The 21,487-nt window shown below is 40.6% G+C and overlaps 1 protein-coding gene across 5 annotated transcripts in view; it reads right to left on the bottom strand.

The window, feature by feature from the left end:
- OXR1 (oxidation resistance 1) overlaps positions 1-21,487 on the bottom strand; it is a 377,112-nt gene that overhangs the window by 14,293 nt on the left and 341,332 nt on the right. For 2 of the 5 annotated variants that reach the window (XM_053243631.1, XM_053243634.1), the window contains 2 exons: positions 19,589-19,754; positions 17,256-17,415 (listed from right to left, as the gene is read on the bottom strand). In XM_053243631.1, coding sequence (XP_053099606.1) covers positions 17,256-17,415; positions 19,589-19,754 — 326 coding nt within the window. Of the gene's footprint in view, positions 1-3,999; positions 4,081-9,265; positions 9,448-17,255; positions 17,416-19,588; positions 19,755-21,487 lie in introns of those variants that run through there. The other 3 variants (XM_053243630.1, XM_053243632.1, XM_053243633.1) reach the window with 3 other exon arrangements.

The following is a 21,487-nucleotide window of genomic DNA, read 5'->3' as shown; positions in this document are numbered from 1 at the left end:
AGGCACCACACACTTCCGCAGTGCTTTCAGGGACTTCCGTGGGCCAGGAGGCCCCCAAACCCCGCTGCTCTCACCAGCTCCATGATGGAGCCAGTAATCAGCTGGGCAGGCCGATCCAGCCGCCCAGGGGTGACTGAGCAATCGTCTGTGGGAGAGCAGGTCAACCCCCCCCCCCCCCACTTTAGGCTCTTCATACTGCTCCTGTGAAGAGCCTCAGTGTATTTTAACTACAAGGAGTGAGTTCACCTCCCCCTGCTTTTGTAATGCAAACAGATATCCCTTATCAATGATATAAATGATAAATATGTCTTACCCCCATACTTCATGTGAATGATCTCCCTTTTAGCACTTTCCACTCCCACTACCTCCAGCATCCCCGCCCCCCACCACAATCTCATCTTACTGTCTGAGACATCTGTAACCACCTGTGTCCTTCAGGACAGAGCCATGAATGAAAACATGCGGCTCTGCCATACAGTTGTAAAGTGGTAGCCTGGGAGGGTATTTCAAGCAGAGAGAGAGGGGGAAGCAAATAGAAAACTAATGAGAAGTGGAGAAGAGAAATGCTGAGCCCTTCCTCTGCTTGCTATCACCCCAAACCATCCTTTTTATCACCGCCACCCCCTTTAGTTCCAGCTAGAAAAAGGGACGTGAAGGATTTTAGAAGAAAAGCGTCTGGGGCAAGAAGGGAAAGCAGCCCCCAGCTGCCCACCATTTCTCTGCTTGGTATCATCACCTACCCCGCCATGTTACTGCTGTTTGTTGGCGACATGTTGTTCGGCCCTCAGCAACTGACTAAATTCAATGAAGCTAAAAACATCAACTTTCTTTTGAACTGCAATGCCTTATGCTATTTGCAAGCCATCCTTTGAGTGGCTACCATAGTTTCCAATAACTAGCAACAAATGCTATGTATTCTGTTTGCTAAATAAACTGTTTCAAAGTACGCTTTTTGACAGATGGTGAAATCTGTCGAAAAGGTAAGACGACTACCTTTTGAAAAAAGTTGCATCCTAAGCATAATAGGCTGGACTGATTCTTTACTACACTTCATTAAGGTAACTGCAAATTTTAAAGTTACCATTAAAACACACACACACACACACACACACACACACACACACACACACACACACCCCAGTGTAATTACATAATGGTTGCAAATACTTGTAACAAAGCACTTTATACAAGCCACCAAATGGCTTGAAGTGGTCATAATTAATAGTGAACTTTCTTGAACTCTTCTCTCCTAACCATTGATGCTCCTCTCTATCTCATGTTTCCCCCGCCCCCAATCTTTTCTGTATTCATTCACTGCTTCTACTTTTGCAAGCACTCACTCAAATAATTGCCCCTACACTACCTACAAGTAACCTAATGGTGCAGCGGGGAAGTGACTTCACTAGCAAGCCAGAGGTTGCTGGTTCGAATCCCTGCAGGTATGTTTCCCAGACTATATCAGGCAGCAGCTATATAGGAGGATGCTGAAAGGCATCATCTCATACTGCATGGGAGATGGCAATGGTAAACCATGGTGAAGGGTTTGCTAATCAGCTTCAAACCCTGGTTAAAATGAAACCCTAGCTAGTCTTAAGCACAGTTTACTGTGATTGTCAAAATGCTTCACCACAGTCCAGACAGGAGCAGATAATTCCCTGGTTCCTCAAGTGAGGTTAAGGTTGCACAGCAATTGTTTCTTTTATCAAGCTCACCAACCTTCCTACTACCTATTGAAAAATGCTATGCATGCATTTTCATCATTGTATGTTTTTAACTTTTGTAAACCGCCTTGGGGCTATATTTTAACGAAAGGCGGTATAAAAATGCAAAAATAAATAAATAAATAAATAAATTTACAAAAATCGTTCAAGGTTGTCCCACTACTGTACCCATTTTACAATTTCAATACAAATTTCCACAAGTACAAGCAATTCAGTATGCACACTCCCATTTAGCAAATAATGTCTTTGACAAGCAGAGACTTTAGTGACCAGTCATTTTTACTAACTAATCTATTTTCCTAACTAGAAATCCAAGGTTGCCTGCTAGTTATATACACAGCTAAATAAAGCAAGAATGTTAATAAAGTTATCTTTTTGGATTACTGAACCCTCTCAAGCCATTGTCCAAAGCTGTTTCCTCTCTCAAGTCATCAATGCTCTTAGCTCATATTTTGGCATCAGAAAACATGGCAATAAAGCTCCACTTGAAACATTCGCTATTTGGTTAAACAAACCTAGCAGCACCATGAAAACATTCTCTTTCACACGTAGTTAACTGTTGACATTACTCAGAGTCACAAGGGTTTTAAAAAAGAAAAAAGACACCCGTTAAGCTCAATCCATAACTCAGCTAAGTAACAAAATACTTTGATTTATAATGATTTAGTCATACTGAATGTCATTAGCCATGTTTATATTCAAGGACTTCACCAAGCTCTGGGATCAGAGTTTTTATTATTCATTCTGTAATAATACTCAAAACAGTTTGTTTCTTCAAACTTTAGAAAATATTTATTCAGTTTTAAAGATCTATTTTCAGCAACAATGCACACAACTATTCTTCATGTGTACATATGCCAAAGGAGAAAAGAATGAATCTAGTGAGAATGCTAAGCCAAGCAGAGCAGCTTAAAGGGCTGAAGTTACCCAAGAAGCTTTAAAAAAGTGGAGTTAAAAAGGAACAGACATTGTACTTCCAGTCCTGGTTCTTTTCATCTGACTTAAGACAAGACATGGGGTACCAGTCTGGTAACAATTAAAATAAAAAAATACTTGCCTTCTTCATACAGGCATGGGTAGGGAACCCTTGACACTGTCTGTAAATGAGTTTTAGATATGAATTTAGGCAATTTGACAAAGTTTTGGATTTCTATTTTAAACCACACCTCCACAGTTTGCAGCTAAAACAGGCCCTTTTGCATTCTCTTCTGAAACGCTTTTAACTAATTCAAGCAGCCACCTCAAGCTGTGAAATATAAAGTCCTCATCACTCTGAAAAAACAGCAGCAATGAGTACAAAGCTTCAAAAGATAAACAGAAAATTCCTCTGTTTGAAGTAACTAGAGTCAAGCCAAATGAGTCTTTTAACATTTCATTTTTACTTCTGCTGTTCAAAAGCATTTCTGCTTTTTGCTGTACTTTCAACTGTCCATTTAAAACTTCTCTATTTTTTGTCCAAGTCCTGGACACTAAAAAGAAGCAAGCAGAAACCAGCAAAAGATGCTTTTTAAGCCTCCAGAGAAGTCTCCAAGCTAGCTTACAACACACAGCTCCGAGAAGCTCTCAAGCCTTGGAAACAAAGGACTTGGAGCTCATTTGACAGTGCTCTGGAAGTTTCCTGACCCAACTGAGCTACAGCTGTAGCAGAGACCCATTTCTATACCCTTTGTAAGCTTTCCCCCAGGCTACAAGAGCTCTCCTGGCTCTTCTCCAAGCCTTATCCATAGCCACACAGACAGAAGATTGTAGGCTTACAAAGAGTATACATACAAGTGGAACTCTACATAAACTTAAGCTGGGTTGGGGAGCTTCTGGTTATACAAACACCTGGAACTGCACAGGTCTCTTGTCCCCAGCAGCTTCCCTGAGCTGTGTCCTATGGACTAGCCCATGGACTATATAGTTCCCTAGAGCCTTAAAAGGCCCTTTGCACAGTTCCAACTCCAGGATTTGGACAAAAAGCAGAGTGGGGAAGAGAACTGTTCTACACTAGCATGTGCTTTGCTTGCAATATTTGCTAGTATGAAAATTTGGAAACAAAAATGGAAACTCTCAGTAATTTGGCTCAGCTCTAGAAACAACCCACTTGTCACATCATAGTACTCAACCATACCACTGCATGGAGAGAGACATCCAAAAAGAAGGAATTTTCTGCTGAGTTTTCAGTATTGTAGCCAAGACAAACCCATCAAACATGGGACTTGTCCTGATCAAAGGCACCACAGAGAAGGATGTTCTAGCCTCTGGAAGAGGAGGATTAAACTACTGAAGAGGGCACCTTGAGACGTCTGCAGAGTGTGCGTAGTTCTTCACTATTTAGAGCATCGATCCTGCGGTGATACTCAGCCACTGACACTACCTGAATATGGAAACAGGAAGACAATAATTCCACTGACAGTTAAAGAAAAATAAAGAGCAAGGAAATAAATGACAGAAAAAATATGGAGAAATTGGGGCAAGGGGAACAAAACAGAAGACAAGAGACCACCAACATAAGAAAATTAAAATGTAAAAAGACAGTGACCACTCGTTACATGATGTATACACAAAGACATTTCAGATTTTGAATGAACACATACAACAATTAGGATTGCCAACAAATAGCACCAGAGATCTGATATATCTCAGTAGGAGAAAGCAGAAAATCTGCTGGAATAATATGTAGGCAGCCAGTCACTCTCTTTCATTATCAATTACACGTGCTCATTTAAGTTTCTAAAGTTTATTCCACAAGGATTTGAAAGCTCAAACTATTGATGTGTGGGATTTAGATTCCTTTTGATTATTGCACGCTATCAGCAAACTTAAAAAAAGAATCATTACTACTTGGGCCTGCAATCAATATTAAATGGTGATTCTAGATAACATACCATAAATAATATCACATAACTAAATTATTTCCTTCTTTAGACAATGCCTGATCTTTCAACTTCAAGATAAAGGCTAATTGAAAAAGAAGAAGATGCTAAAGTAACCTAATGTTAGACACTGGTACACTGTATTATTTTAGTGTTATTAATAACTCTGTGCTGCTGGTACATTATACTATTTTTCCTATCCAGCATCATAAATATATCGGTTATGCTACAGCATGTAAGAGGCAGCCTAGTTATCAGTTGTAAAATGTCTAAATTAAAAGAATCAATTCCATTTACATAAAGGATTACATAAATGTAATCCCCTTTAACTCACAATAGGTAAGTAGCATGTAAAGTAAATCTGTAAAGAGAACCCTGATTAGAATAAACTAGCTGGGCTGGGCGCAGAGCATATGCGCCTCTGATGGCCCGCCCGGCCCGCTTCTCCCCTGCCCTTGGTTTCTGACCAGCTTTCAAGCCAGCCCATCCCCTCCTGCCACTGCATCCTCATTCCAGTGGCCGGCCTGGCCTGCTGCTGCCTCATCCCGGTGGCCGGGCCCACCACCACCTCATCCCGGCCCACTGCTGCATGTTGGCGTTTGGGCCGGGCCCACCACCGCTGCCTCATGTCGGCAGCAGCCTCATCCTGGTGACTGGGCCCGCCACCGCCGCCTCATCCTAGCAGCCAGGCTGCCACTACCGCCTCCTCATCCCAGCGGCCGTTTTTTCTGCGTCCTGTCATTTGTCCAGCAGCTTCTCAGGAGAGCTGCCACACATGGGATTAGCGATGGGTACGCCTAGGAGAAATAAATATATATAGAAGATAGATAGATAATGTAATGGCAGCAAGGAGGAACTGTAGTCCCAACGAAACACAAGAAGCTTTCAGCATCAGCTCAAGAACCCTCCACAATGGGGACTTGTTGCTGCACCAGCTGTCACTTGAGTGCCACAACGACTACCAGTCATAAACTCTGCCTATCAATTTCTCCTGCTTCTCTTCTTTCCAAACGGCTCCCTATGAAATACAGGCTAACCAGATATAGCTGGAGCAGAGATGAGTCCTCATCACCTCTCAGAATAATCCTTTGAGGATTATTTGTTATGGTTATGAACTGGTTATCACTTTAACATAAGAACAGCCCACTGGATCAGGCCTAAGGCCCATCTAGCCCAGCATCCTGTTTCACACAGTACCCCACAAGATGCCTCTGGGAAGCCCAAAGGCAGGAGCTGAGGGCATGCCCTCACTCCCCTGCCACTGATATTCAGAGACATCCTGCTTCTGAGGCTGGAGGTGGCCTATAGCCCTCAGAGTAGTAGCCACTGATAGACCTCTCCTCCATGAAGTTATCCAAAGCCCATCCAGGCTGTTGACTGTCACCACAACTTGTGGCAAGAGAATTCCAGAAGTTGATTATGCACTCTTTGAAAATGTACTTTGTACAGTATGTTCAGAGGTTTACATAGGAACCAGTGTTCCCTCTAAGGCGTGTGCACATGCTTGCACTCACAAGTTTTTTTAATGTCCACTCAGTTAATTTTAGATCCTGCTCAGACTGAATCAGGAAGGCCCCATTCTGAATATACGTGTGCACACACTGCCTTGATACTCCCGCCCAGAACAAAACTCATTGGACACAGTTGAAAAAAATTAGAGAGAACACTGATAGGAACATAGGAAGCTGCCATCTAGCGAGTCAGACCACTGGGCCATCTAGCTCAGTATTGTCTGCACAGACTGGCAGTGGCTTCTCCAAGAGGCAGTGGCTTCTCCAAGAGGCAGTGGCTTCTCCAAGATTGCAGGCAGGAATCTTTCTCAGGAGATGCCAGGGAGGAAACTTGGAACCTAGATGCTCTTCCCAGAGCAATTCCATCCCCTAAGGGGAATATCTTACAGTGCTCACACGTCAGGTCTCCCATTCATATGCAACCAGGGCAGACCCTGCTTAGCAAAGGGGACATGTCATGCTTGCTACCACAAGACCAGCTCTCCTCCCACCCCTGTTTGTCTGTTCAGGGGTTTGCTTTGGGTTTCAATAGGCTTTAGGTTTAGTTTCAGTTCACTTAAAAAAAAAAAAACAATTATCTGAACCAGTTTTCATATTTGGTTTCACTCCCAGTTTTGGTATGGGGGACACTAAGAGGGTGCTGGGATACTGTTCTCAATACATGTTAAATTGGTCTATTAGAATAATTTGTTTTTTTTCATAGGATCTAATCTGCTTTTTAAAATATGCTGATAGCTCTATAATAGTAGGCTAGTGAGATTAGTCCTCTTGGCTAGGTTTTATAGCCAAGGACTTTACGATTAGGACTATCTGCTACTTTATAAACCTCACACAAATTATGTTGTAGAAAGAGACCAGAAGTACAGAAGCACTAGTCACTCTTGCATTAGCATGTGATCTAACACACACCATTATTTAGCCATGCTTTCAAGGTGATTTTTGAAAATAGCCACACAAAGAGATGAACGTTAAGTACATATTTGTTTCAAATGAATGAAAGCAAAATAAATGCAACTTTAGGAACTGGCTTCTTTTTCAATATTTAAGTAGACTAGGTATATTGCTAGACCATTATTACAGTGAAATCATACCATATAAGAAACTTACAAGTTTACTTCTGGAGTCTAATATTATTAAGCTACTGTATAGTGAATCTGAAATTCAACAATGAAACCATGTTACCCCCGACATGGACTGCATCTCTCAAGTAGCAAAACAATACTTAGCAGCTTTCTGCAATATTTTAATACCAAATAAGCAGGGTATTTAATACTGTGAGCCATTTGGGGCAGGACTAAACACTTCGGGAAAATGCTATATAGTGTGTTCAAGATTGGAGAGGAGAGCTGGTCTTGTGGCAGCAAGCATGACTTGTCCTCTTAGCTAAGCAGGGTCCGCCCTGGTTGCATATGAAAGAGATACCTGATGTGTGATCACTGTAAGATATTCCCCTCAGGGGATGGAGCCGCTCTGAGAATTGCAGAAGGTTCCATGTTCCCTCCCTGGCAGCATCTCCAAGATAAGGCTGAGAGAGATTCCTGCCTGCAGCCTTGGAAAAGCTGCTGCCAGTCTGTATAGTAGACAATACTGAGCTAGATGGACCTATGGTCTGACTCAGTATATGGCAGCTTGGGACGGAGTAGGATACAAAAAAATCCCAACAAATCTGATATCTGTAAGAAAGATCACTGTAGTCTCATAAGTGGTCACACAAATATTTATTACAGAGTTTCATGTAATAGTTTTAATAATGTTCTTTGCCTTCGTTTCCTGCAGAGTTAAGAGAAAGCATCTCAACTATGTAAAGTATTTGAGTCAGATCTTACACCCACCATCGCCTTGTACTTTATAGTGCTAACTGCGCCTTTAGTTGTGTGGGACAGTTAAACCAGTCACTCACATTTACAGTTTCAGTCACACAGTTCAGATACAATTGCAAAGCATAGCACCTGGTTTTATAGCAAATAAGAGATTATGGGCCTCAGCATGTTGGAAAAAAACAACAAAATGCAATACTGCAGCCTTTGAGTTCTTGATTTCCTTGCAAAGCAGCACCTCTTGGAAAAACCAATTTCCCCCCAATTATACCATGTTTCTCTCTAAACAAAAAAGTGTAGAATGCAATGACAATCCCTGAACATCCAATCCAGACAACTTTCCTTTATGAACAAATGAATACATATCAAGTCACAGAAAATTTTTATTTCCAAAAACAATCCTATCCGTTAAGGCCATTTCAGATTCTACAATTCTTACATCAGTTTATCCTGAAATACGAAGGACAAACTAAGCATCTATAGTGTTTGAAAAAAGTACAATTAAAATTGCTTACTGTGGAAAAAGTACACCCTGAATATAAAATTGATACATCACCCAAAAAATGACAAGTTATAGGAAGACTACAAACACATCATGTACAATCTCCAACACATTTAATGCATGTTCTAAAACATGTAATAAATGGTCCCAAATTAGCACAAAACTCCTCTCAATATATATAGTTTGCTCTCTGTTTCTGGCAGTATCACTGGGGGACTTGCTAAGCTCCAATAATGAACCAGACCTCCAGTGACCATCTTCCATGGTTTTACAAAAAAAATTGTTAACAAAAAATTAAACATCCTCAACAGAATTATTTGCTTCCTACACTTTATTTTCAAGAGAGCACCCCAATGTATAAAATTAAACCTAGTAAAATTAAGAGATAAGAGTTTTGTTTACTAAGCACCCGGGAACAATCTCAAGAGACCCTTGACACAATTCTCCACACTTCATATTAGCATCCAAAAAGGCATAGAGAATAATCGCAAGGCAACTATTTACGATTAACAAAAACATAGTATTAATCTGGATCTATCTATCTATCTATCTATCTATCTATACACACACACACACACACACACACACACAAGCAAGTTATTACAAACTCCCTAAAAAGCATTTCCTTCAAAACCTACTACAAGCAATTATACATCCTGTGTCGATAAACCACATTCTCAAGTTACAAAAGTTCAACTATTATGTAGTATAATTCAGAATTACAGCACCTTTATAACAACTACCTAAAATTTAGAACTCTGCAATGAATCTTAGATCATCAGAAATTAATTCTGTTTACCACATCATCAAAATGAGAAACCAAAACATTAGTAGAAATACTTCTCAGAAGAATTACCAGGGTATATTTATTTTTCACTGAGTGGTGTTTTCTTCCCTTCTTGCCATACCATAAACGAATCATTTCCTTCGGAAAATAAGTTAAGGTTATTTTAGCTTCATGTGATGATTTCCCTCCTGCATTCTCTCTACTTGCTCTCCATTCCAGGCACAGCCGAAGCCTTGCTAGGAGACAGAGTAGTTTGCTAGGCACACACAGTTGATTGACAGGATAAAGAGCTAATCAGTGTACAGTATGTACTCCTGCCGTGTGTCTTGTCTAGTGAATGAACAAGAGAAAAAATGCTTTCTATATTCAAGAGCGGTTGTGGTGCAAAGTGCTAAAAAGCTAGATAATTTAAAGAGACAGAAATTCTTAAAATCTAATGAGAAGTATGTCAGAACAAGAAGTTACCTTTGTTTTCCAAGAAAATCAGAACAGTGATGTTTCATATTTAAAAACATTCAGTGACAACTGCAGTTTTTTGCAATTCACTGGTCATGCTCAGTAAAATACAGTTGCAGTTCAGCATGTGCTATTTCTGTGTTCTACAATTGCTGGTCTTGCAAAACAAAAAACCAAAAAACAAACCCCCCAAACCTCAGGCATTTAAGAGAAACTTATTATACCTCAGTTTTTGACAGCAAAAACATACACTGCGTTTAAGAAACATACACTGTTGCAAATGCATTGCCCATCTTGGCTTTTATGGGCAGTAGGCCATACATCCAAGTAGCAAAGATCAGCAGCGTTGGTAAAGAGAAACTAAAAAATGCTATATGGTTGGGGTGACAACCAGAGAAAGCTGTGATGTGCAGGCGGACTGTGGCCTGCGACATTAAAATTTTCTCAGATGTAAAATGAGGGTTTCAGTACAACAGACAAAGGGAATTTTGAAAGAGAAGATATTATCTGGGCATCTAGGGAGGGATGATACATCATTCCATTTGTATATATTGTAAATTTAACAAAAACGATAAGCCCATAGATGTCATGAAAAAAGATGCTACTGGAAAATAAAGGAAATAAAAATTTCCCCATTCCCTCCCCACCCAAATTAATGATTTTGGGTCTAGTGCTAGAGTGGGGCAGGCAAGGATAATTTATACTAGTGTGGGAAGTTTATACTTGCACAAATGTTGTACACACACAAACCCCCTTTTCTCTTTGTAAAAGCGGATCTTGTTCTTGTTCCAAGGAGCTGGTGAGCATTTTAGCCTATAAGAACTTGTTGAGAGAGTGGTGAACAAGTCCTACCCTAGAATCCATTTTTCACAGAGTCAACAAGCTACGGGGGGCTCAATGCTTTCCCTTACTTTCCCGCACTTTCAGGAGAAGAGAGGGAAATTGCTGGCCTCTGTGCTACAGCACAGTCATTTACCTTTGCAACGCCTCAGAGGCAGCGAGCTTATAACCCCTTCAAGGTGACCAGGATCCGCTGCAATATGCTGCCCTTTCCTCCACTTACTCATCTTGACAGGCACTTTGCTAGCTTTATAAGGAAGACTAGGTGGAAGAATCAAGCTTGTCACTTTTCAGTCAATAATCCTAACTGGAAAGTCTTATTTGTGTAAAAAATAAAATAAAAATCCAGTTTCTCAAGGACTGCAGGAAGTTTTAAAATGTGTGCACAAAAAATGAATTGTTTGTACTGTGATGCAAGTCAGGCCCCCAGAGCTTTAATTATATTACGTGCCTCAAGCGGTTGTGCTGATATAACTCTCACAGCGCAGGGCTGCACAATCTCAGCCCTCCAGCTCTGCTGGACTACAACTCCCATCACACCCGCCTACTGACCACTGTGGCAGAAGGTGATTGGAGTTGTAGTCCAACAATACTGGATGGCCAGGGTTGTGCAGCCCTGCTCTCGTGTCAAATGATAGCTAATTTATAAATCTTTAGAGTCACTTATCAGTGTAGTTTAATTGACTGTATGGTCCTAGATGTGTTTTATTTAAAAAAGATGACAAATGCTTAGATTACAAAGGCATAGAATAACATAAGGAGACAGTGAATTTATATTATCTAGATATGTTTTGAGCCACCTAATGACGCAGTGGGGAAATGCTTGACTAACAAGCAGAAGGTTGCTGGTTCGAATCCCTGCTAGTACTATATTGGGTAGCAGTGATATAGGAAGATGCTGAAAGGCATCATCTCATCTCATATTGCACGGGAGGAGGCAATGGTAAACCCCTCCTGTAGTCTACCAAAAAGAAAACCACAGGGGTCTGTGGGCTCCAGGAGTCAAAATCGACTTGATGGCACACTTTACCTTTGATATGTTTTGATGGGTGTTATTTAAGGAGAATCTTTTATCATACAACCGGCAAGAGGCACATACCAAGGTCCCACTGTAAAAAAGTCAGTATTTACAAGATCCAAGTTGTTTTTACTGTTTTTATAAAAACAGTATGTTGCAAATTGCAACACAGTTAATCCCAAATCCATAATAGTGTACAGTACATGCCTCTGGGGAAAGCAACGTTGCCCAAGTTTGTTACAAAACGTTAGTTCAGGTTTGTAGATGCCAACACATTACACTGTCTATAATTCCTTAGGTTTTACATCTTTTGCCATCCCAATGATTCAGTGTAAAATGGCAGCAATGCTAAAATGGATAGCTGTATGGACTTCTGGAGGAGTTCAGAGAAAGATGTGACCCTCAAATACAGAGTAAGTTTTTAAAAATGCACTTTTCCCCCTCAATAAGAGAGATGCAACAGTTAATTGAATAAAGAATATAATCAGTTTAGTAAGCAAGGCAGAGCTACACGAGTGCTTAAGAAGCACGGTATGCTAAGGAGTCAACACTAAATGTCAATACTGCCCCTGAAATGGATATAAGGCAAGAAATGGCTTACAAAGCTCTCTCCACACATTAAGAAGCCTGCTTCTTTAAGTTTTTTCGCACTTCATTTCCCCACTCTGTCATCTGTTCCGAACTTGTCAAAACACATCTTGACCTTGGTCTGTCGGTCACGACAGGCAGGGTGCGTTTTGAAAAATATTTCAATTTTCATTGCATTGAGAGATGAAGATAAACATATATTTAGTATCCAGACTCTACCAACTCCATTACTCCGAGGTAAACATGCAGTGGCTACTGTGTCCTTGGCTAGTTTGTATGCAAAAATTATTCACAAACTTAATCTAGTAAAACCTTCTTATAACTTAAAGAATAAGAGGCCTTTCCAGTGTCTATTAATAATCAGAAATGGGTCAATTATTAGGAAGTATTTTACTGCAATTTCATAATAGTTAATATTTCCAGTAAACCTTTCATGCACTGCTTTTATTAATACAGGGCAACATTCAGACTAAGTTAGACATAACTAAGTCCCAGTGAAATTAAGTTACTCACTACTCACTTGTTTCATCGATTTCAGTGGTGCTTAATCATGACTAACTATATGGGATGTTGCCCACAGTCAATGCTTCTTTCTAAACAGCCTGTGAAAGAACTATTCAGACACATACTAGACTTTGCGTCAAAGTTATGTTATTCCAGTTTAGTAGTAACTTCTCTTGCAGTTCCTTGAGAGTTAGTAGCTGCTTCTGGAAACAGAAAACCATGGTTTCCTATTAGAACAACAAGCACTCCACATCCCATCCTCCATCACATACTTCCAACTTTAGGGTTGTAACAAACAACTGTTCTCTGCTATGTATGAACTTTGGGAACTGTGGTTTTTTCCAAATGTAGTTGGGTAAAACAAGAGTGCCTGTGCCTGCTCATGTACATAGTGGGAAACCATGGTTGCAAATTACATCTGAACTGAATAGTTCCAGATGTTTTTGGAACTGTGCAGAAACTGTCATGTGAAAATCACATGAGCTGAATAATGTTGGACATCTACTTAAATTCATGACGCCTATTCTGTGAAAAATCACAACATAAGAACAGCCCTGCTGGATCAGGCCCGAGGCCTAGAAAGTCCAACATCCTGTTTCACATAGTGGTCTACCACAGTGTTTTTCAACATTTTTGGAGTCATGGGATGGTACATTCATTGTGCGTAGTTTCCCAGACCAGTAGTTAGTAAAGGGGTTGCCCCTCTCACCCCACCCCCCACAAAACAATTTTGAGCCGGTGGAGGCCACTGCCTCTGGAGTCCATTTCTAGGCAAGCAGCCCTCACTGCTGGGATTATGTTCATTTCGAGGAAGCAAAATGAACATAATCCCAGCAGTGGGGCTGCCTGCCTAGAAATGCACTCTGGAGAGCTCCCGGCAACAGCTGCCCTCACTGACTCAACATTGATTTTTTGTGGGGGAGGGGGTTTAATTCCTCATGGACCAGCACAGACTGGCACTCAACTCCTCCTGGACCGGCACCAGTCCATGGACCGGTGGTTGAGAAACACTGGTCTACCAGATGCCTCTGGGAAGCCACAGGCAAGAGCTAAGGGCATGCCCTCTCTCTTACTGTTGCTTCCCTGAAACAAGTATTTAGAGGCATCTTGCCTCTGACAGAGGCTGGATGTGGCCCATAGCCTTCAGATTAGTAGCCATTGATAGACCTGTCCTCCATGAATTTATCCAAAGCCCATCCAGGCTGTTGGTTGTCACAACATCCTGTGGCAGAGAATTCGATAGGTTAATTATGCATTGTGTGAAAAAGTACTTTCTGTTGGTCCTGGATTTCTTGGCAATCAGTTTCATGGGATGACCCCTGGCTCTAGTGTTTTCTCATGAAAAAAAATTCTCTTTATCAACCTTCTCCACACCATGCATGTCATCTCTCGTCACCTCTGACTCAGTTCTTTAGCTTCTGTCCCTGAGAAGCTTGGTCCAGACACAGTATCTTTTACCGTGAAGACTGATGGAAATAATTCATTTATCTTCTCTGCAATCTCCATATCCTCAATAATCCCTTTCACTCCCTCATCATCTAAGGGTCCAACCACTTCCCTGGCAGGTTTCCTGCTTGTGATGAAGACATTTTTGTTATTCCCAATGATACTTTTAGCTAAATGTTCCTCAAATTCTCTTTTCGCATCCATTATTGTCTCCTTGCATTTCTTCTGCCAGATTTTGTATTCCTTCTGTTCTCTTCAAGTGTGCAGGCCTTCCAATTTCTGAAAACAGTCTTCTACCCCTTTATAGCTTCCTTGACGTTACTTGTTTGCCATGCTGGCATCATCCCATACTTGGTGGCATCTTTCCTCCTTGTTGGTATACATTCTAACCGGGCTTCTATTATTGCCATTTTAAATAAACTCCATGAATTCTGGAGCAAAGTGACTCTGATTTTCCCTTTCAGTTTTCTTTTCGAACTCCTCATTTTAGAGTAGATTCCTCTTCTGAAGTTTAAAGTGTCTGTTTTAGACTTCCTTGGCAATTCTCTCTTTGCACGTATGAAAGATCCTCCTGCTAATACAAGTGGCATTTGAACAGCTGTTTGTGTGGGAAACCCCACATTGGCACAACATTGTGTTACTTATATCCCTACTCCCAACTAAGTGCTATAGTTTTGGCACATTTTCTACAGAGGGAGGTGTGTTGCTTTCCCACTTTTAGTCTGTTTCGCTGAAGTCCCTCCTTTCTTTCTGTCTGAGCAGCAGCAGAACAACAAAACAGAGGCTTAGACACTTGACAATAATAATTTCATCTGAATGGGTAGAGAAGACAAAAGTTTCCTGGTTATGAATTTTGAGTTAGTTTTGATGCCTTTTGACTGACATCTTAGCCTTAACATCAAGGATTTCTAGAAAAATTAGTTCATTAAAGTGAGTAACCACATTGCTATTTAAAGAGAGCATGCATTAAGTAACCATGAGCAGCTGAACCATTTGTACACATTACCACCCCAGTTATTCAAGGGTGCCCACACTAACTCTTCATGTTTTCATCTTCACTAGGAGTAACTGAACCCACAAGATCTATTGCCAGATTTGGCTTTTTTTAAGCTAAATTTTGGGTTATGGACCATTTGACTCATGAGTATACCCCGTAGGTTCTGGCCACACTGCCCACAAGTTTCAGGCTGCTAACAGATTTCTTCCACTTTGGCAAAGAAAAAAAAGGGTGAATTAATGCTATTTTTTCTCTATGCAAACTAAACCACAAATGTACAATATACACTTCCAGTAACACATGCCCTACTGCTTGCAGTGAAGATAGAAAATGGTTGGTTTCACTATTTATTTCTACTAGTGCTGGGCTGTTTGTTTGTTTTTCTAGTTCACCAAGCTGGGGCCCTTTGGGGGCGGGGGGAGACCCACAAACATTTTTAGCACTGAAGAAGTAGCTTAACAACAATATAGTGAGAATTCTTTTTTCTTAAAAAGACAGTGCTGCCTCTGCAACATTTCAGGCCTGCTTTTCCTGGTGGAACGCTTTTCTGGAGCATTTCAGAGAAGAAAATGGTGGCCATCGCCTACTGGGAGCAGCAGTGCTGAAGTGCTGCTACAGCTAATGTCTGCAGCAACAGTGCCATTTTGAAAGTTTATTTTGAAAAATATTTCATTACTACAGTGTTGCTATAGAGCTTGGCTTCATAAAGTCAGAAGTTCATTCCTGTCTCTATGGTGCAGCAATGGCTTAACTATGGTTTGTTGAGTGTAAATTCAGACAGGTTGTAAATCACAGCCAGCACAAACCTATCAATGCAAACCAACTTCAAACTATGGTGTCAGTCTTGATTATTTGATCCCCAACCAAACACAGTTTGTGGTGGGCTCAAGTTCAGATGTATTTATTTATTCAAAATCAACCACCAAGTTTGCTCTATGGAAAATATTGCATTAGACTCCTAAAGTGGCAACTTTAAAAATATAGAAGAATGACTGTATAATAATATAATAAATATTGCAGTTTAACTTATGTAATTCTTATTTTTAAGAAGCTGTATTTACAGAAGTGTAAAATAGAGAAAATATGATGTTCAACTTTATATCTTTGTAGTTTTCAAACAATACAGCAGATTCTGATGCAAGTCCAGCAGAAACACACTATTACAGTCAGATCAAGACCACCATCAACATTCCGAATCGAGACCAACATCTACAACCAACATTCAACTTTGCACAATCATTAACATAAGAAACAAGCTATGTATCCGTCTTCATAGGCATGCCTCAAACATATGCGCCACACAATGTTATGTAGAATGTTCAGATGCACATTTAGGAAATTACCTAATGTACAGTTAAGATAATACGTTAACACCCCCCCCCCCCCAATATTTACCAGACTTTATTTTTCACCTCAGCAGTAAGATTTGTAAATTACATCTACAAGGTAGCTTTTTGTTACAGTAATCTAACACGGTGTGGTCAATTAACATACACATCTATTTTAATTCTCATGTATTGCTCATGGTGATGCACTATAAGATGCAGAGAGACACCACAGAACTGTAGTACATTGGTATCTCTGCAGCAACAGTTTTGCATTAGACTCCTTAACTGCAAATCCATCAGTTCTTTTGACCACTAAAACTGAAGTACACAACTGTATTTAAACTGTGAGTCTGTGCACACAGAACATACATACAAATTACATGCAAACTGCAGAAGATGGAGAAGTTTAGGAAGGAGGAAAAGGAGGGAGGGTGCTTAATTTTTGCCAGCAAACATACATCTGAACCACTGGGAATGGGGAGCAGCCTGAGATAAGAGAAAGGCTACAGGGAAAGGATTTAGCACCATCACATTTATACCCTCCTGAGGTAGGTTTTCAGGTTTAAGAAGGGCTAGACTACCATTATTATACACATTTGTCTAACACACTGTACAGCCCAAGATACCCTAAACATAAATACAGATTGCAGTACATTAGCAGGGTAGAAATAAATTAGGTTAAATGTTGCTTGGGCTGGCAGATTAAAGAAAAGCATTCTGGTGGCAAAAGTTATAGAACTGAATGATCACAGCATGTGTATTTACACATTACATTGTGCAATATTTTCCCTGTATTTCTCCTTCATCTACGTGGAAAGGTGAAATGTTTTTAAACAAAAGCTTTAAATTATACAGTCCTTAAATAATGTTAAGAGCACTTACCTCCCACTCTTTAGCAGCTGCTTCATTAACCGAATCCTCACCGGCTTCAGACTCTATTTTTTTTACTACTATAAAACCAGGCTCTCTACTTGTCTCCCCAGTATCTTCTACATATATATCTGGACTCCACTGAACAAAAAATGCATACAGATGCTCAGTCCTTTATGGTGGGGGGAAAAAAAGGGTCAGTTAATTACTTTTCAGGCCGTGCTTGCAACTTGCAAAACATTTTATGAACTTGGAGTTTGTTGAAAGTACTTGACTGTCTGTACTTTTTGGACTGTTGTTTATTCATTTTGTCAATAGGGGATGCTTAGATTTTCCTGAAAAGCTATTTTCCTGTTTTGTCTTTAACTCCTGACTTCCCATGAGAAAATGCTTAGGGGGGGGGATGTAAACATACTAAGAATTATCACAACACCACACACTTCTGCTGGCCAAATTGAGCCCAAAGGCTTTCCTTAAAAAACCATGTTTTGGCCATACACAGAAAGGCTATCGTGAGGTGGACCCATTTGCGGAAGGCATACCACAATCTAGCCACTGAATTTAAGTAGCATCTGTCTCTCACCACTCACCATCTGCCATACCTCAGATGGTGGGGGCCACCATCAATAAAGCCTCGATTGTTGAACAGAGGCAGTTCATTTGGGAAGAGGAAATCCTAAATAACTGCTAAGAGCTATCTTTAGCCACTTATGCAGTAGTTAATTGTCAGATGAAACTATATTAGTACAATACAAAAGAAGTTGCATGAGCACTCTCCAACATCCATTTCTTGATACAAAATCTGGTATTCAAATTTAGTTTGAGAGCACATTTCTGGAAGAAATTTATTTTAAGCTGTAGCTATACAGTACGGGCATATCACAGAGTGTTCTAGTAACCTTTTTCACCACCTCATGGTGTGAACCTCCATGTTCTGTGTATCATTACATTTCACCATCTCTATTTATTCATCTCTTTGTCAAACCTGAATCTCTACTCTGTATCCTCTGCAGTACTGCCACTGAGGCCAAGACAGTGGCCCAATCAAACAATCCTCTAAAATCACTGGAAACAAGTGACAGGGTTAGTTTTCTTCCTCCCCACTGCTCACATGTAGCTTCACTATCATGAACAAGCCAGTTCACTAGAACATCCTAATTAGGGGGCAAGCCACAGTTTGACAATTCCAAAACTGTAAACTATAGTTTAAGGTGAGTTTCCAAATCCGAGAACAGCAAATGTTTTGTTTGCATTAGAGAAACCGAAACGTGCACACCCACAGCTTGTTTCCAATCTTCCTAACCATAGATTAGAAAATTATCTGAAATGGATTAGTGACAACCCCAAAGGTGACAGAGTTCCAACCACATACTCATATATCCCAGCTAAGCCCACTGCATTGAGCCACAACTGCTGAGTTATGCTCCTCCCCATCTCTGGCTATTTTAAAAAAAACATTTGAAAACTCGTTTTTTACCCAAGCTTTCTCAGGTTTTTAATTTTTAAAAAAATACTGTTTGTTTAATTTTATGGTTTTTAAATTATTGTATTGTTTTAACTTTTATATGTGTTTTAATTGTTGGCCGCCCATAGACGCAAGTTTGGGCGGGGTATAAATTTGATAGATAAACAAACAAACAAACAAACAAACTCAGAGTAATCACATCCTAAGGCAGCATGGATGCACCAGCAGCTATGGTGAGTTCCCCGCTACCACTGTGTGTGTGTGTGTGTGTGTGTGTGTGTGTGTGTGTGTGTGTGTGAGAGAGAGAGAGAGAGAGAGAGAGAGAGAGAAAGAGAGAGAGAGAGAGAACTTCTAGCAATCTTCTCTGCCTCCAGACATGCCCTGTGCTTCCCAAAAATATGCCCCTGAGCACCGTGCAGCCTCCAGGGACATGTTTTTGGAAGGTACACAGCATTTTCAGAGGCAGATTTCAAGTTTCCTTAAAACCACTCCCCACCCACCCCAACGTGATCACAGCAGCAGTGGGGAAGCCTCCAGTTACCTTAAATGCAGCTTGCTGCTGTGAGGATGCAGCTTCCATTGCTGCATTATTCAAGATCACTGAACTCAATGGAGCTATTACAAATTAAGAGGTTTTGGAATAACCAAAGTATACATGATAAGCATATAGATAACGTGATGCAACGTGGGGGGAAAAGTAAAACTCCAACATGGTAACATGCAATAAATCTAAACTGTTCTGCTATAGGCAAAGTCCGAGTATTGGTGGGAAAGTGTAATGCTTCGGTATGCCAACAAAAGCAACAATTAAAAAAATGGAAAGCTGAGAAAGAATATATTTGATAATTATTATATTTAAGGAGAAAGCACTCAGTCTTACCTCTCCTGTGGTACAGCAAACCAATACTCATGTTTCTTATCTCTCTGTGCATATTGCTGCATTAATGAACTGGCCTGAGATACAAATGTTTTCCTCATTGGTTTGCCAACTCTGAGACACAGGAACTTGTGTAATCGATGTCTTCTCTTCTCCTTCATAAGAGAACCTTTCATTGATTAAAAAGACATTAAATGTCAAACCTTGCTTGGCCAGTTTGACCAGCTAGTTAATATGCATTAATACTGTTTTATTTAGTATAAGTGTATCATTAACACAATACATGCAGGCATACAAGGGAAACTACTTTAAGTAAATTTTGACCATGTGTCTATCACTCTTTTACTCACACACCCTGTTACTTGTGTACATTTTAAACAACCAAGATGTTAGGTAGGCTAAGCTGAGAGAGGGTTGGAATGGTCTAGCTCAACCCCATGAGTTCCACAGCTAAGACATTACTGTATACCTGTCACTACATTCAAGGTTAGGGCTATCACCTGAAACATGCATCTCTGCTTCCTACCCAGGTTTGCAAAAGAGAAGATGGTTCTATAAAACATGAATGCCTTTCTTCCCAGGCTCCTTAAAATACAACAAGCACCCAATGTTTGCTCACAAACAATTTCTATCTGTTTGGTAACGGTTCTGCCTTTACAATGGCTCAGCATACATAGGGAAGCTGCCTTATGCCAAGCCAGTCATTGACCTGTCTAGCTCAGTATTGCCTACACTGACTGGCAGCAGCAGTTCAGAGTTTCAGAGATGAATCTTCCCCAGCCCTGCCTGGGGATGCCCTGAATTGAACCCGAGACCTACTACTTGCAAAGCAGATGCTCTGCACTGAGCTACAGTCTCATCCAAGTTAACAGCTCTGTTATGAGAACCAAACCTTCCAACCAATATAATAATGTTCAGTAGCTGGTATCAGCCACCTTGAGTTCCATGTTGGAAGAATGGTGGGATAGAAATAAAAATCAATCAGGGAAGTCATGCCCTGTTGTCCAAGAAGCAAGACACACACCAAGACACACACACACACACAAGCACAGTGAAATAAATTCTCTATAAAGTCTTTGGCATTCAGATAAATCGAGTGCTCCTGACTGGACCATCCAACTCTGTTAAATTCCACAAAGTCGGAGAGCCTCATTGCAATAAAAAGCTTTTATTAGCCCTGAAAGCCTCTAGGCAGTGGTGACCTAGAAACCCCAGACAAGCCTAGCATTTCACAAGCTCCTTTTGGGCTACATTTCGAACACTACATATGTAGTTAGGCATCAGATATACATGACTAGACATACAATCCAGATAATTCTGATATTTTCGTATAGCATCTTTACAACCTAAGCTAATATATATTTTTAATAATGCTTTCCTTTCCATGTGTCATTTATTACAATATGATATATGCATCTTTTTATGTGCATTTCTTGTATAGCAGGAACAACAGGTTACTCACCTGTAACTTTGGTTCTTCTATTGGCCATCTGTACTTCTACACAAATGGGCTATGCGCCTGTGCAGAGACCTCATTGGAACCTAACAAGCTCAATTCTCCTGCTTTGGGTGGGAACCCTGCCCCCAACCGTTATATGTGGCTGCACCACTCCTCATCCCCTCAGTCACAGAGTCCAGCTTCAGTGAACACCGCAGGGAGGATGGGAGGGTGTGCAGAAGTACAAATGACCACTTGAAGAACCAAAGTTACAGCTGAGTAACCTGTTGTTCTTTGACGTCATCTCTGTCTTCTACACAAATGGGTGCATAACAAGCTAGCACCCAAGGAGGAAGGAAGAACAGCAACAAATATAATCTTTCAGAAAGTTTTCTGCCTGACACAAAGCATCAAACGGGACTGCACGATCAAAGGCCACAGAGGCCTCCATAGATCGAAGAGAG

Source organism: Hemicordylus capensis, chromosome 4 (genome assembly GCF_027244095.1).
Source record: "Hemicordylus capensis ecotype Gifberg chromosome 4, rHemCap1.1.pri, whole genome shotgun sequence".
In the NCBI taxonomy this organism is placed as follows: domain Eukaryota; kingdom Metazoa; phylum Chordata; class Lepidosauria; order Squamata; family Cordylidae; genus Hemicordylus; species Hemicordylus capensis.
Note: the sequence above shows the minus strand (reverse complement) of the source record. Positions and strands in the feature narration are given on the sequence as shown.